At 38.1% G+C, this 18,111-nt stretch overlaps 1 protein-coding gene across 3 annotated transcripts in view; it reads left to right on the top strand.

Annotated features, from left to right (window-relative positions):
* Ift88 (intraflagellar transport 88) overlaps positions 1-18,111 on the top strand; it is a 167,408-nt gene that overhangs the window by 92,501 nt on the left and 56,796 nt on the right. For all 3 annotated transcript variants that reach the window (XM_045155256.1, XM_045155255.1, XM_045155257.1), the window contains 4 exons: positions 1,199-1,307; positions 5,625-5,775; positions 6,995-7,110; positions 16,310-16,362. In XM_045155256.1, the coding sequence (XP_045011191.1) occupies positions 1,199-1,307; positions 5,625-5,775; positions 6,995-7,110; positions 16,310-16,362 (429 nt within the window). The remainder of the gene's footprint in view (positions 1-1,198; positions 1,308-5,624; positions 5,776-6,994; positions 7,111-16,309; positions 16,363-18,111) is intronic.

Genomic DNA, 18,111 nt, shown 5'->3' with positions numbered 1-18,111 from the left:
GAAGTGAACCCAGATTGTTAAGCTTTGTAGGCAAGGGCCTTAACCACTTAGCCATCTCTCCAACCCACAACCTGTATTTTTGTAGTGTTAAGCTTTATTGTTTCTTCTTCTGTATAATTTAATTTTTAAAAATGAAATAAGGATCTGTATTTATTTCCTTTCAGGTATAATAATAAAATAAAAAGAAAATGAACTTGAGAATAAAAATAAAATTAAAAAATGAACATCATTTATCACTGGTCCCTTCATCCTCATTGACTTTATTAGCTCTTTAAGCTTTTTATTGATAGTCTCTATATCATAATTATAATCCCCTCCTACAACCCTCCTTTTCCCCTTCTTCTGTATATCCCTTTCTATTGAATCCCTTCTTTCCAACTAGTCTGTCTTCTACTTTGATGTTGCCATTTTTTCCTCCTGGTATGTAGGTCTTGTATAGATAGCATCAGCCACTGTGAAGCCATTGATACCACTGTCACTCTGTTTCTGGAGTACAGTATTACAAAGCATTCCCTCCCCTTTCTTTGCCTCTTATATCATTTCTGTCACTTCTTCTGCAATGGTCTCTATATGACTCATTTAGTGCTGAGCACACCCTACTATCACTTCTTAGCACTTTGAATTGTCCAACTAGTCACCCTCATCTGAAAAGAGAAGCTTCTCTAACAGAAGGCTTATTTTATTTTAAATGTGTTTTAACTGCGTTTTATAGCTGAGTCGATTTCTGAACTATTTATTCAACTTTTGGGGTCTGTTTGTCTATTCCTGACACCACACTTAAAAGCACAGAAGTTCTGCAGCATGTTTGGTGTGTGCATGGAAAACTCCCACCCCCTAACTGTTCTATTAAAATTCCTCAAATTGCCAGGTGTGGTGATGCACACCTTTAATCCCAGCACTTGGGAGGCAGAGGTGGGAGGATCACTGAGTTCAAGGCCATCCTGAGACTACAGAGTGAATTCCAGGTCAGCCTGAGCTAGAGTGAGACCCTACCTTGAAAAATCAAAAATAAATAAATATAAATTAAAAAATAAAAATAAATAAAATTCCTCAAGTTCATGCTTTGTTTTTTTTGCTTCATTTGCTTTTTTAAAGGATTGTTTACTTGTATTTAGATATTTATTCCATTTACATTGAGTAAAATTATACTAATAATGGTAATTGTTTTTTGTTTTTTCTCGTTTTTCTCGTACTTAAGGCCTAACCTGTAAGAAGCTAAACCGTCTAGATGAGGCTTTGGATTGCTTCTTGAAACTTCATGCAATCCTTCGAAACAGTGCCCAGGTTCTTTACCAGATAGCAAATATGTATCTTATTTGAAAATTTAAGGATATTAATTCACTCAATTGCTGACTAAAGTTCAATAATTAAATGATATTAGCCATTAAGGTAACTGATAATGATAATCTAACATGTGGTGAAAATACTATTTAACCTCATTTTTAAAAGATCATTTGCATGGTGAGATGAATTAAACTGTTATTTATTAATTTGTAGATAAATGTTGAAGGAATAAAGTTCAATATTCTGAGTACATAAGCTATTTGTTGAAAATAAATTAGATACTTAGAATGTTGTATTAATTCTGATTCCTTGGGTATCATTGAAGCAGTAATTTACAAATTAAAAAGACTAGTGCTATTGAATTTTGATGAGGTATTTGTTTTAGCTAATGTGTAGAGACAGTAAATATAACTCCCCAGAGACCTTTATCCTTCAAGCTTCTGCATATTGGCCTGTATGCACAGCCTTATGTTTAGAACTCTAGAGAAAATACTATAAAATATTCAGTCATGTTAGTTTCTTCTAAAACTTGGCTTTATTTAGTTGTTTTTTCCTAGCAGAAAAGCAAAAATATGTTGATGCTTTTCATGTGAAAAGCACTTTAGTTTCTCTCATTTTATAAACTTTGACAATACTGTGTGGGGAGAGTTAAAATCTCAGATAGTTTTTTAAAGTTTTTTGAGAGAGAGAGAGAATTGGTACAACTAGGCCCCTAGCCACTGCAATCAAACTTCAGACATGTGCACCACCTTGTGTGTGTGTGTGACCTTGTGCATCTCACTTATGTGTGATCTCAGGAGTCAAACCTGGTTTCTTAGACTTCACAGGCAAGCACCTTAACTGCTAAGCCATCTCTTCGGCCCTCAGGTAGTTTTAAAAAAATGATTTATTTATTTGCACATGTGTCTATGGTAGGTGTCCACCAAGTCTATTGCTGCTGACTTTATGTGTATAACTGGGGAATTGAACTTGGAATGTCAGGCTTTGCAAGCAAGTGCCTTTAATAGTTGAGCCATATCAGACCAGTCAAGGTAGGTTTTTAAGGTTTTACTATCTTAATACAACTTTCATATAAATATGTGGAAGATAAAAAAGTATATTGTGAGGTATATGTTAATAATTTTTAAGTATTCTCTGCTATACTTTTGATAATACAGATTTTTAAATATTTTCATAAAAATCTTAGTTTTAGAGTGATAGAATCATCAATACATTTATTCTTTTTGTAATTTTTTATTTTTACAGTGCTGGGAATTGAACCCAGACCTTGAACATGTTAGGCATATGTTCTGCCATAAGCTACAGATCTAAGCCCTTGTTGGACTATCTTTTCAACCTCTCTGAAACTATAAACATCATGATTTCATACTGCCCAGGTAGTAATCTTGTGGTATCACATTTGTCATATTCAAAATAGGACAGTAAGCTGAGTGTGGTGACAAATATATACAAGGCTGAGGCAGGAGGATCTTGAGTTCAAGGTTAGCTTAGGCAACTTAGACCTTATCTCAGAAACAAAACAAAACAACAAAAACATAGAATTTTAAAATACATTTTACTGGGGCTGGAAAGATGGCTTAGCAATTAAGGCTCTTGCCTGTGAATCCTAAAGACCCAAGTTCGATTCCCCAGTACCCATACCCATGTAAGCCAAATGCACGAGGTGGTGCATGTATCTTGAGTTCCTTTCCAGTGGCTGGAGGCCCTGGTGCACCCATTCTCTCTTCTACTCTATCTGCCCCCCCCCCTCTCTCCCTCTCTCCCTCTCTCCCTCTCTCCCTCTCTCTCTCATGAATAAACAAAAATGTTTTTAAGGGCTGGAGAGACGGCTTAGTGGTCAAGCACGTGCCTATGAAGCCTAAGGACCCTGGTTCAAGGACACACGTAAACCAGATGCACAAGATAGCACATGCATCTGGAGTTCTTTTGCAATGGCTGGTGGCCCTGGCATGCCCACCCTCTCTATATATTTCTGCCTCTTTCTCTCTCTGCCTGTCAGTCTCAAATAAACTTTTTAAAAATGCATATTTTAAAAAAACTTTGACAATTTCCATAAATATATATAATATACCATAATCATAATTTTTTGTTTGAGGCAGGGTCTCATTCTAGCCTAGGCAAACCTGGAACTCATTCTAGCTCAAATTGGCCTTAAACTCACTGTGATCCTCCTACCTCAGCTTCTTAAGTGCTGGCATTAAAGTGTGAGCCAAGCCTGGCATGGTGGCGTTAATCCCAGCACTCGGGAGGCAGAGGTAGGAGGATCGCTGTGAGTTTAATGCCACCCTGAGACTACAGAGTGAATTCCAGGTCCACCTGGACTAGAGTGAAACCCTACCTTAACAAACAAACAAAAAAAAAAAGTGTGAGCCACCACACCTGGAAAGACTTTTCTTTTGTTTGTTTGTTTGTTTGTTTATTTGTCTCGTAAGGTCTCACTCTGGCTCAGGTTAACCTGGAATTCACTCTGTAGTCTCAGGGTGGCCTCGAACTCACGACAGTACTCCTACCTCTGCCTCCCTAGTGCTGGGTCTAAAGGCATGTGCCACCATGCCTGGCTTATTTATGTTTTTTGAGGTGGAGTCTCACCCTAGCTCAGGTTGACCTGTAACTCACACTATAGCCCTAGGCTGGCCTTGAGCTCACAATGTTTCTTCTACCTCAGCCTCCCAAGTGCTGGAATTAAAGACATGTGCCACCACACTAGGCTTGAGACTTCTTTTTTAATAAACATTGGATTAAAATGTATTCATTTCATTGGGACACCAAACATAAAAATAAATAGTAAGTATGTTAGTCAGCTTAATTTCAGAGGGTAGAGTCCATTAATAGTGGGCAAAGCATGGCAGGAACAGGAGGTTTTCTCACATTGGCTGGCACATCATAAGATAGGAAGTAGAGATAAATGCTTCTGGCTCAGACAACTTTTTCCTTTTTATACAGTCTAGTACCCCAGCCCATGGAATGGTGCCAGTCACAGCTAAGATGGGTCTTCCAGCCTTAATTAATGGAATCAATAGAATTTCATCAAAGAAGGACACAGAAGCTAGACTAATTTATGTAATCCCTTGTTACAGTCAGCTCCTCGTTGCTGGTACAAACATCCAACAAGACACAGCTTATGGGAGGAAAGGGGTTTTTTCAGGCTTATAAATTTTAGAACACGAGCTAGAGAGATGGCTTAGCAGTTAAGGCACTTGCAAAGCCAAAGGCCCCAGATTCCATTCCCCAGGACACACATAAGCCAGATGCACAAAGGAACACGTGTCTGGAGGTCATTTGCAGTGGCCGGAGGCACTGATGTACGTGCTCTGCCTCTCTTCCTCTCTGTCTCTCTCTGTCAAATAAAATTTTGTTAAAAATTAGAAATTTCAGAACATCATCAATGGCAGAAGAAGCTGGCTAACTTCCATAAAGCCAAGCAGAGAGGCATGAGTACAGCAAACAGCGAGCACCAATAGCCAGCACCACAAACCGTAGGGGTGGACTCAGGATCCACTCTCAAACATACCTTAGCTGGCCTCTAAGATCTGCTCCCAGTGACATGCCTCTTCTATGGTAGGGCCTCTGCTCAGTGGAGACTCAAGATTCAAGCCTGAGTCTACGGGGCCATACATTTAAATGACTCTCTCTCTCTCTCATAGGTGATTCTGGGTCCTGTCAAATTGACAATATAAACTATCACCATAGCCAATATGCATTGATAAAAACAAATTACTTGAGGATATGCAGAGCAATATTAGGTTCTAAAGGAAACTATAGGAAAAGGTCTGCCTATTCTCAGACTTGCAATCTAATTAGGGAAAACTCAAAAAAAGAGTAATAGAAAGGATTTATTTAATATGCTGATAAATTTAAGAGATCTAGACATTTGGGCATTTTATTTTATTTTTACTTTTTTTTTTTTTTTTTTTTTTTTTGGTTTTCAAGGTAGTCTCACTCTAGCCCAGGCTGACCTGGAATGCACTATGTCATCTCAGGCTGGCCTCAAATTCACAGCAATACTCCTACCTCTGCCTCACAAGTGCTGGGATTAAAGGCATGTGCCGCCATGCCTGGCTTGAGGACAGTATTTTAAGGATAATCACAATAGTGATTTGAACTGTTCTGCTAGAAATTTGCAAGTAGTAAGCAAAAGTAAAAGCAGGATAGAGAAAGAGCAAAAGTATTTATATATAGAACCACTCCATTTTCCCTCTCCTGAAGTAACCTAGAGCAGACAGTGCAAAATAACATTAAGGTAGACTAGGAATTGTTTTCATTGTGATAATGTTTTCATATCTGCTTATTGAGTAATGAATTCAGAGCAATTGTATTATCCTTAACTGCTATTGCCTAAGATATGAATTAATGGAAGATCCCAATCAAGCTATTGAATGGCTAATGCAATTGATCAGTGTTGTTCCAACTGATTCTAAAGCATTGTCTAAGCTAGGAGAGCTCTATGACAGTGAAGGAGATAAATCCCAAGCATTCCAATATTACTATGAGGTAGGTATGTTATTTCACTTTCCTTATATTTCTTGGAATTTTATGATTTTTTTTTCATTATAAACTAAACTGAACTTTATTTTCTTAAATAGCCTTGTACCCATTTTATGAATCTTAAAGGGAGAAAGTCCTTAAGATTTTAGAAAAGCTTATTTTATTATTTATTTATTTATTTTGGTTTTTCGAGGTAGGGTTTTCACTCTAGTCCAGGCTGACCTGGAATTCACTATGTAGTCTCAGGGTGGCCTCGAACTCATGATGATCCTCCTACCTCTGCCTCCCAAGTGCTGGGATTAAAGGCATGTGCCACCACGCCTGGCCTAGAAAGTGATATATTTAAAATAAAACATTCTTTTATTTTTTTAAAGTTTTGGTTTTTAAGGTAGGGTTTTGCTCTAGCTAAGGCTGACCTGGAATTCACTATGTAGTCTCTGACTGGCCTCAAACTCCCTGCAGTCCTTCTACTTGGCCTCCCAAGTGTTAGGCATGCACCACCACGCCCAGTTAAAATAAAACATTCTTGAAATAGCTTTGGATTCGTGAAATTGCTTTTAATTAATTTTAATTAAAATGAAAAGTACTAATTTATTTTGCTAAACAATGATTTAAATCCCTTTTTGATTCTTTTAAATACTTAATATGACTCAGGCCAGCATGGTGGTATGTGCCTTTAATCCCAGCCTTTGGTAGGCACAGGTAGGTGGATTGCTGTGAGTTTGAGGCCAACCTGAGACAGCGTAGTGAATTCCACATCAGCTTGGTCTGGAACAAAACCCTACCTCAAAATAAATAAATAAATAAATAAGACTCAGATCATATATAATTATAAAGATCTTTATAGATAATTGAAAAGTATCAAATGAAGCTTAAGTTTTTAAAATCTTACAGCATTGCAGAACTTGTACTTTTGACAGCTTATACTTTTTTATGAAGAAATTTTAACATTTTACCTTGAGAACATCAATCTATTCAGCAAGGAAAGTATTCAACAAGTGTATTCTAGGCTGGGCTTGGTGGTGCATGCCTATAATCCCAGCACTTAGGAGGCAGAGGCAGAGGCAGGATTGCTGTGAGTTCAAGGTCACCTGGAGACTACATAGTGAATTCCAGGTTAGCTTGAGCTAGAGTGAGACCCTACCTCCACGAAAAGCAAAACAAAAACAAAGTGTATTCTATATTGCTACTGAACTCATATTGTCAACTTTCATGTTTTCTGTAGTCATATAGGTATTTCCCTTCTAATATTGAAGTCATTGAATGGCTTGGAGCTTATTACATTGACACCCAGTTCTGTGAAAAAGCCATTCAGTACTTTGAAAGAGCTTCTCTTATACAGTAAGTAACTATAAGAATTTTATATTTAATATCTTGCTTTGAGATTTTTCTTAATCCCCAGAACATTAGGATCTGACAGACCTAGTAAGTTCATGAAAAGGTATTTCTGAACATTTGCAAATTATTTTCATTTTTTTGTATTTTATTACATTTTAAATACTATAATGTGCTTTTCGTTATGTATTTTTCTTGTCTAAATCTTAGCAAAAAGTATTAATTACATGTAATCAGAAAGTATCTGTATTGTTCCTAAGTTAATTTCATCTAAAAAAGTCTTAATAGAAAAGCATGTATTGGTTTCAATTTACAATTAATACACATTGTATATTAAAACAAAACTTGTAAATGTCTTTGTGCTCATGTCAGAATGTTTTATACTTATCTTATTCAAAAATCGTTTCATGTTCTCCTATGTATTTGGCCAAATTGAGTTAAAGAGAGGATATTTAATTTCAAATTATTTCTAAAATAAGGAAGGCCTAGTGATTTAAATAATCTTTATGTAGAATTTCTATTAGGCAATTAATTTTTGTTATTTGATTTCACATAAGTATGTAAAACTGGAGGCTGGAATGATGGCTCAGCAGTTAAAAACACTTGATTACAAAGCCTGAAAGCCTGCTAGCCCAATTTTTGATTTCTTAGTACCCATGTAAATAAAGCCAGTTGTATAAGGTGGTACATGTGTCTGGAAGTTCATCTGCAGTAGCAGGAGGCCCTGGTGCACCCATACTCACCTTTTCTGTCTGCTTCTTTCTTTTTATCTCTCAAGTACATAAATAAATAAATAAAAATTTTAAAAATGTATAAAAGAACCCAGGTTAAGGAAATAGTTTAAATTTGATTACATCTATAGGGCTAAAGTTGTGTTTATTACATTAATCTTACCCTATCTTAGCCATTAGACCATTCCTGCTTTAAGGCTCCATCCATACTGTCCCATCTTTGGTCCTAATTTTTATGTGTCATACGCTAGTGTCACAGTCATTCCCAGACAGCCAAAGTGGCCCACACTTGTGATTTCAACGTTCGGAGATTGAGACAAGAGGATGGCTGTGAGTTGAAAGCCAAGCTAGCAACAAAGTGAAACCCTGTCTTCAGAACAAAACAATAGTGAGATTAAGTAATTGCCTCAATGTCACAAAGGAAACTTTGTACTTTAGATTCAAACAGACTCAATTAAATGAGTAGTTCATGCTCTCCATATTAGAGCAGGATTTTTTCCATTTTACTTCTTTATATTTTTCTTAGGAAGACATAAATTATTTTCAAAAGCTGAAAAATAAAGTGAAACAAGTCATTCCTTTATTTAGTCTAATTATTCTCTCTATCCCATCAATATTCTAGCCTTATAAGTTTAAAACCTTTTTGTATTGACAGACTCCATAAGTATATACAATATAACATGATTATTTATAATCCTCTCCCATGACCCTGCTTTGCTCCTTCGTACCCCCTCCACTGACTGCCTTCTGCTTTCCAACTAATCCTGGGTCTATTTAGAGTTCATCATCTTTTCTGCCTCCTATTATGCAGGTCTTGTATAGGTAACATCAGTCCCTATGAGGTTATGAATGGCAAGGCCACTTTGTGTATGGAAGACAGTACTATACTAAGCATTCTTAACCTTCTTTGGTCTCTTACATCCTTTCCACCACCTCTTCCACAGTAGTCCCTGAGCTTTAGAGAGTGTGTTAGAGTTGTCTCACTGTTGTAGTTACCTTCTCATTGCTGACACAAAATATCCAACCAAAAGCAGCTTTATAGGAGGAAAGTTGTTTGTTTTGCTTACAGACTTGATGAAAAGTTCTATGATAGCAGGCGAAAACATTACCATAAGCATCACCTGGGCATCACCTCTACTGCAGCAGGTCGCAAACAGCAGCAGAAAGTGAGCAAGATTCTAGGTAACTGGCTACAATACCCATAAGCCCATGCCCACACAGACCTCTTCCAGTAAAGTTCCACCTCCCAAATTTCCATCAGCTGGAGAACTAAGCATTCAAAACACATGAGTTTATAGAAGACTCCTTACTACCCCATTCCATCCCTGACCCCCTTAAATTGATAACCATGCATGAGAGAAAATGTAGTGTATTCAGTCCAACTTTAAAAGTCTCCATTGTTTTTTTTATCAATCCCAACATTGCCCAAACATCTCTATAGTCCAAAGGTCTCTTAACTATTAGTGTTTAAGACCAAATAATATCATAATGGCACAAAGTAAACATTCATAGGGCAAAAGATGGCACTGAGTAGAGCAAGGAAAGATTGGACCAATAATACAAGAGCTAAAACAAACAGGGCAGACCTGAAATTCTGTCTCTCCAAGTCCAACATTTGTAACTAGTGACAAAGTCTCTGAGTTTTCAGTTCTGCCCCTCCAGCTTGGCTGCTTACAGCACAGGGAACAATCCATTCCAGACCAGCAGCTCTCCTGTCATCTTCTGAGATCTCTGCTGCAACCCATGGTTTATCCTCATGGCTCTATAAAGCTTCATGCAGGCATCCCAACAACCCTCTTCCCATTACCCAGCCAGTGGCCATTCCCAAAGAACGAACCATGCTGTGCAAGTGCCTTAACCTCCAAGCCATATCTCCAGTGCCCCTCCATTTTTTAAATAGTTTTTTATTTCACTAAGATGTGAGAGAGAATGAATGAATAGATGTGCCATAGTCTCTTGCCACTGCAAATGAAGTCCAGATGCATGCACCACCTTGTACATCTGGCTTTATATGCATATTGGGCAATTGAACCTAGGCTGGCAGGCTTTTCATTCAAGCACCTTCAACCACTGAGCTACCTCCCCAGCCCAGCCTCAAACATTTTACCCTCCCTACCTCCATTGAGCTTTATCTCTTCTGAGGTCCAGCCATGTAGATTTTACTTGATGCTCTCAATACCACACTGACATTAGTAATATCTAGCTATCTGAATATAGCTGCCTTTCTTTCCAGTATCCATACTTTCTACTTCCTAGTATGCCTGTCTGGTGATAATTGAAACCTTCAATCTCTCTTTTACTGTTTTTTTTAATTTGGTGACATTTTTTATACATGTATATAATGTATTTTGATCATAATCACCTCCCATTGCCTTCTTTTATCATCCCTCCACCAAACCTTCAATTTCTTGGCCCTTTCCTTCTCTTGTACTCTTAGCCTTCTCCTGACTTGAATTCTTAACCTTACTAGGCTGCTTAACTAGTCATATCTGTTTCCTTTTGTAAATTTTTTGGCATGTGTATGCATTGTATGTCTATTTATGTGTGTGCATGTTCACATGCATGTGAATATACAAATATGCAAGTATATATGCACATACATGCATTTGGTAGCCAGAAGCTGACAAGTGGATGTCAGATATCTTCCTCAATCACTCTGTACTTTGTTTTCTGAGGTGCAGTCTCTCATTTAACCGCACAGCTCACCATTTCTGCTAACCTAGCTAACCAGCTTGCTCTAGGAATCCTGTTTCTGCCTTCTGAGTGCTGGTATTACAAATGGGCCAGTCCATCCATCCATCCCTTTATCCACTGGACTCATCGTCCCAGGCCTTCTATGCTTTTGTTTACTGGCATTCTTAGTTCTGTTTTCTCCCTTGTTTTGCTATCCTGTCTGTCCACTCAAACTTCTGTTCTTGGGTTAGCCCAACTATTTGTTCCATTGCTGTGGAAGCTTATGAGACTGTGCAGACAGTTTATGTGACCAGGTGAATTGGTGCTAAAGAAGTCTGTGTGTGTGCTCACTGCTTTTTAGTCCTCAGTGTTTCTCCATCTCCTGTTTTCCTCAGAGCCCTTCAACTCCTCCCCTTGTTATTTGTTCTACTTTCCCTAGAAATGGATACCTTTTGTAGAAAGTCCCCTTACATTTCTCTCTCCTTACTTTCCTATGAATTTACCTTCGTTTGAACCTGTCTTTACCTTCTTTCTCAGTGACAAAAGCATTATTCAGTAAATAATTCTCAGTAGGGATCACACATGAGACTCATAGTGAGACACATTGTCATTACACTTTTGAGAGAATCTTGAAAGTAACCCATGACCTAAAAGAAATGTTCAACAAGATTCTCAGCAAATTTATTGGCAGAAACCTTGGAGACTGCAAGACGATGGGTGATATATTTAAAGTCCTGAAACCTCTAATCACAGATGTGATCTTATATGTAGAAATCCTTGCAGATTGTACATATAAAAAATTAAATGTAGGGGCTAGGGAAATGGGTTAGTGGGTAAAGGTGTATGTTGCAAAGCATGCTGATTGGGGTTCTTTAGCCACATAGCAAAAGAATGAAGTTGGAAGCATAAGTAGTGGTGGTATACACCTATAATCTTAGCTCTCAGGAGGATTATGAGTTTCAAAGCCAACCTGAGCTATATAAGGAGATCCTATCTCAAAAACTAACTACAAAGTTATTGAACCTTTACACCTTACATAAAAATTCAAAATGGATGAAACATCTAATTACAGGACTTTTTTTGTTTATGACATAGACTTTACAATTCTTTGGAAATGACATTAGAACACAAGAAATAGATAATTCGACTTCATCACACTATAGCACTTCTTAGCAGATAAAACAAAAGGGCAGTCCCACTTGGGAGGCAGAGGTAGGAGGATCGCCGTGAGTTCGAGGCCACCCTGAGACTACATAGTGAATTCCAGGTCAGCCTGAGTCAGAGTGAGACCCTGCCTCAAAAAAACAAAAAAAAAAAGGGCAGTCCCTAGAATGGGAAGAATATTTACAAATCATACATTCGATAAGGGATCATTATTATAAAATATATAAAGAAATCCTACAAATTCAACAACAAAAAATAGCAAAGCTTTCTTTTTTTTTGAGGTAGGGTCTCACTCTGCTCCAGGCTGACCTGGAATTAACTCTGTAGTCTCAGGGTGGCCTTGAACTCACGGTGATCCTCCTACCTCTGCCTCCCAAGTGCTGGGATTAAAGGCGTGTGCCACCACGCCCGGCAAAGCTTTCTTTTTAAGTGTATTTGTGTTTGTGGTGTTCATGCATGTTTGTATGCAGTAGCTGCATGTGTGTGTAGGTGCATGGGTACATAATGTGTGCAAGTGTGTGGAGACCAGAGAATAACATTTTTTTCCTCTATTGCTTTCCACTTTATTTACAGAAGTACAGTTTCTTACTTGAACTCATAGCTCACCAATTTGGCTAGTCTAGCTAGCCAGTTTACCCTGAAAATCCTGCCTTCTGAGCACTGTGATTATGGATAGGTCTCTATGCTCATTTGACTTTTTTTTTTTTTTTTCCTTTTTCTGGTTTTTCGAGGTAGGGTCTCACTCTGGCTCAGGCTGACCTGGAATTAACTATGTAGTCTCAGAGTGGTCTCCAACTCACGACGATCCTCCTACCTCTGCCTCCCAAATGCTGGAATTAAAGGCATACACCACCACTCCCAGTTTATTTTTTATATTTTGTTTATTTTTATTTATTTGAGAGTGAGAGATAAAGAGGCAGGTAGAGAATGGGTGCAGCAGGACCTCCAGCCACTGCAAATGAACTCCAGATACATGCACCACCTTGTGCATCTGGCTTACATGGGTCCTGGGGAATCGAGCCTTGAACTGGGGTTCTTAGGCTTCACAGGCAACTGCTTAACCGCTAAGCCATCTCTGCAGCCTCCGTTTGACATTTCTGTAGGTGCTAGGGACCCAGACTTTGTCCCTCACGCTTGCATGACAAGTACTTTACTGTCTGAGCCATTTCCTCAGCCTCCAGCAAAAGTTTTGAGTAGATTTAATTTTTAAGAAGGCATGGAAGGGCTGGAGAGATGGCTTAGCGGTTAAGCACTTGCCTGTGAAGCTTAAAGACCCCAGTTCAAGGCTCAATATTCCAGGACCCACGTTAGTTAGCCAGATGCACAAGGGGGCGCATGCATCTGGAATTTGTTTGCAGTGGCTGGAGGCCCTGGCGTGTCCCCGTTCTTCTCTCTCTCTCTCTCTCTCTCTCTCTCTCTCTCTGCCTCTTTCTGTCTCTGTCTGTCACTCTCAAATAAATAATTTTTTTAAAAAAAACTTAAAAAAAAAAGGAAGGTATGGAAATAGCCAATGAGTATATGAAAAGGTACTCACTGTCATTTTGTCTTTTGGGAAATGTGAATCAGGAAAGCAATAAGATATTACTTCATACCTTTTTAGGCAAGTATTTTTAAATATTTATTTGAGAGAGAGAGAAAAAATGGGTGCACCAGGGTCTCTTGCCACTATAAACAAATTCCAGACACATGCGCTACTTTGTGCATCTGGCTTTATGTGGGTACTGAGGAATCAAATTCAAGCTGTCAGGCTTTGCAAGTAAGTGCCTTTAACCAATGAGCCATCTTTCCAGTCCTAGGAATGTATTACAAAAAAGGGGGAAAATGGGCTGGAGAGATGGCTTAGTGGTTAAGCACTTGCCTGTGAAGCGTTTGCAGAGGCTGGAAGCCCTGGCGCGCCCATTCTCTCTCTCTCCCTCTATCTGTCTTTCTCTCTCTGTCTGTCACTCTCAAATAAATAAATTAAAAATTAAAAAAAAAAGGGGGGGGAAATAAGTTGGGAATGGTGAAACATACTTGTAATTCTAGCACTCAGGAGACCTAATCAGTAAAATTCAGGCTAGCCTGAGTCATATAGCAAGATCCTGTCTCAAAGCAAAAAATAAAAAAGGCAGAATGTAACTCAAGAGAAACTGAAAAGGAAAATAACAAGTGTTGTGGAAGGATGTGGAAATGCCAGAACCTTTGTATACTATTAATGAGAATCTGAAGTAGTATTACTGGAAAACAGCTTAGCAGATCTTCAAAACGGTCAACCTAGAATTGCCATATGAAAAGCACAACCTAGAATTTCAATATGATCTATCAGCTTTACTCCCAGGCATTTTGCTTTTAATTTACTTTATTTTAATTTAATATAAATTTCTTTTACTTTTACTCAGAAGCAAAAGTGGAGAGTCAGCTAGGAGCTTCATTGTAGCATCATTCACTAGTAGTCCCAAAGTAGAAATAACTGGTATCCACCCACAATTAATAGATTAAAATGTGGTATACAAATACAAGGAAATATTCCACCATGAAAAGGAAGTCCTGGACTGTGCTACAATGTGGAAAGACCTTCAAAACATCATGTTAATTGAAGTACACCAGACACAAGAGAACACATGCTATTTGATTTGACTTGTGTGATGTATCTAAAATTGGTTAATTCATAGAAAGAAAATTAATAAGAATATGCCAGGATTGGGAGAGGAAGGAATAAACAGTTATTGTTTGATGATAAAGGGTTTCTGTTTGGTATCCTAATAGTGCAGAGTAATAGCATGCAGTGGTAAAAGTTGTATAATACTGTGAATGTAATACCACTATACTGTACATATAAAATGGTTAAAGTGACAAGTTTTATGTTATACACACACACACACACGTTATAACTTTGGGGTTTTTTGTTTTGTTTTTTCAAAGTAGGGTCACACTCTAGCCCATGCTGACCTTGAACTCACAGTGATCCTCCTACCTCTGCCTCCCAAGTGCTAGGATTAAAGATGTGCGCCACCATGCCTGGTTTATTTTATAATTTTTTAAGTCACATAATATGCATGTAAAAATATTGCATTATATCCCCTAAGTGGGTTAGTTGTATGATATGTGAGTTATATCTCAATATTTCAGCTATTTAAAAAGGTGAATATAGGCCAGGCATGGTGGCATACACCTTTAATCTCAGCACTCAGTAGGCAGAAGTAGGAGGATCGCCATGAGTTCGAGGCTAACCTGAGACTACATAGTGAATTCCAGGTCAGCCTGGGCTAGAGTGAGACCCTACCTCGAAAATCAAAAAAAAAAAAAAAAAAAAAAAAAAAAGTGAATACATAGATAATTTTGTTCATGTGAAGTTCAAAATCAGGCTAAGCTGACAGTGTTAGAAATTAGGTAGTGGTCACATTTATAAAGGAAAAGAGCTGATAATAACATTCAGCAACACAAATAACAACACATAAGTACAGTATAGTACAATTCTAAGCTGTTTGGGGTGTGCATAGAACAGTTAGATCCTACCGAGTGTGAGGAATATTAGAAATCGGAAGGGGTCTCCTAGCTGACAGATGATAATGTGTATGACCTAGAGTCTAGTACATCTAGCCATGCCCTGACATAGAAGGAAAGATTAGACAAGCTCTGGTGGAAGAAGAGTTGGAGAGGAAGAAAGGGACTAGAAAGTGGATAGACTATGTTAGAATCTTGGATTTGATGTGTGGGTACAGAAGATGACAGATTTTCAGGAGTATTTTATAAGTATTTTATTTAGATCACAATGGGTGGGTGTGTAGGTGATGGGCTTGATAGCAATGCTATGATTTAAACCCAGCTCTATTTGATTCTAAAGCTGATAGGGTTGACGTCAAATTGGATGTGAACCCAGAGGCTGTCTTTGAAGCCGTTGGTTGATTAAAAGGGACAGTCTAGGGCTGGTGAGATGGCTTAGTGGTTAAGCACTTGCCTATGAAGCCTAAGAACCCTAGTTCAAGGCTCAATTCCCCAGGACCCAAGTAAGCCAAATCCACAAGGTGGCACATGCATCTGGAGCTCGTTTGCAATGGCTGGAGGCCCTGGCGCACACATTCTCTATCTATCTGCCTCTCTCTGTGTGTCTGTCTGTCACTCTCAAATAAATAAATTAATTAAGTAAACAAAAAAAAGGGAGATTCTAAAGAGGGGTATAAACAGTTCCTCAGTCATTTTCATAAGAACATCTAAATAAAGGCATGAATTAGATGAACTTTGAAGGAGTCTTAAATTTAAATGTACCAGTATTAATGGTACAACTAATAATGAAGGAATTATATATTTATCATTTAAAATAATAAAATGAGCTGGGTTTGATGTCACACACCTCTTTAGTCACAGCATTTGGGAGGCAGATGTAGGAGGATCACTGAGAGTTTGAGGCCGCCCTGAGACTACATAGTGAATCCCAGGGCAACATGGGCTAGAGTAAGACCCTATCTAATAAAAACAGGGCAACGTGGGCTAGAGCAAGACCCTACCTCATAAAAACAACAACAACAACAATAATAATAAATGATGTAACGAAAGTCAAAAGTAATTGAAAGGAAATACAGGTGTAATGTTAATTGAAACTGAACATATCATATTATTTTTGTTTCTTCTCTAATTTCAACTAATTTGATTTTTTCTAGGCCCATGCAAGTGAAGTGGCAGCTGATGCTAGCTAGTTGTTTTAGAAGAAGTGGTAAATGTTATGATTTTTTTTCTTACTTATTTCTTTTCTTTTAGTTAATTATGTGTTCCAGTTGAATGTTTATTTAAACACTTAACTTTCTAAATACACATAGTTGAAGCAGTATATGAAAAAGATAATACTTATTATGTGTAGAAAAAGTTATGCTTACAAAGTGGGACTTTTTTGTTGTTTTTTTAGTAGGAGAGGTTGGGGCTCAGTTTGAATTTAAGACCTAACACTCTGCTATACCCCAGCCCACAGGAAGATAGTAATAATTTACTCCAGAACCTCTTAAATATGGATTGTTTCTCAAAATTAACATGTAATCATTTTTATGAGTTAGCCACAAAAATATTCTTGATATTTTAGTTTATTTGAGAAAGAGGGAATAAATGGATGCACCAGGGTCTCCTACGCCTGCAGACGAACTCCAAATGCAAGCACCACCTTGTGCATCTGGCTTTACCTAGGTACTAGATAATTGAACCCAGACCAACAGGCTTTGCAAGCAAGGTTAATGTTTACCACTTTTTCCAAGGTAGTGTCTCACCGTAGCCCAAGCTGACTTGGAACTCATTCTGTAGCCTAAGCTGGCCTTAAACTCACAAGCCATCCTTCTATCTCTGCCTCCCACATTCTGGGATTAAAGGCATGCACCACCATGTCCACTTAAAGAGGAGGTTAATGTTCACCACTTCTATTTGCTGAGCCATCTCTTCAGTGCTATATATTAATTTATATTTCCATTTTTCTTTTTAAAATATTTTTATATGTGCTTGTGTGTATGCAAATATGTACATGCACACCCTGCAGGTGAATACCTGTCCGGTTTTATGTGGATGTCTGGGAAATTGAACCCGAGGCTTTGCAAGCAAGTACGTTTAACTGATAAGCCATCTCCTCAGTCCCAATATATTTCCATTTTCTACTCAAGTGATTCTCAATGGCCCATGTGCTAACCAAATTTACAAAGGTATTTCATATGTAAAAATGTGAGGAAAACTCAGGACTAGGTCAATGGGGACTATATATTAGTTCCAGCAAAGGTCACTAGATATGATGGCTTGTGTTTCCTACCTGGATTTTGTTTCATTCCATACTAGCAGCACTGTTCATGAAGGTTAGAGATTCTATTAGTTTTAGACAAACAGGTATATGATCTGCTTAAAATATCAGTGATTCAATGAGGAGGCTTTTTGGTACAGCATAAAAATGTACCCTGGGAGCCAGGTGTGGTGGTGCATGCCTTGAATCCCAGAATGTGGGAGGCAAAGGGAGGAGGATCATTGTGAGCTCAAGGACAGCCTAGGCTACAGAGTTCCAAGTCAGCCTGGGCTAGAGTGAGACTCTACCTTAAAAAAAAAAAATAATGCCCAGGCAAAGAAAGTTTTCAATATGAGGAAAACACCGACTGTGAAAGTTTTGACAGTATGTTCATACCTAACTGTATTCTTTATGTTTGTGAACACCTTAAGAATGGTACCAGAAGTATTTCATATTTATTTCATGTGTATTTTATAAATATTCAAGTCACTGAAGGGTTTGATCTTTAATATTGCTATAGTTCCTGTTTCCTGTCAACCTGATTGTTTTGTGCGCACTCATTAAATCCATGTGTTTTCAGCTGCCTGGGCTCATTGGTCTCAGTCAAGTGGGATGTACACACATATATGCTAATCAGACTGATTTACAGACAGCCTGCTAGTTACTGATGTCCAGATTCGAAGTAGCTAGCATTCATTGAGAGCCTGCTGAGTG

Source organism: Jaculus jaculus, chromosome 7 (assembly GCF_020740685.1).
Source record: "Jaculus jaculus isolate mJacJac1 chromosome 7, mJacJac1.mat.Y.cur, whole genome shotgun sequence".
Lineage (NCBI taxonomy): Eukaryota > Metazoa > Chordata > Mammalia > Rodentia > Dipodidae > Jaculus > Jaculus jaculus.
Note: the sequence above shows the minus strand (reverse complement) of the source record. Positions and strands in the feature narration are given on the sequence as shown.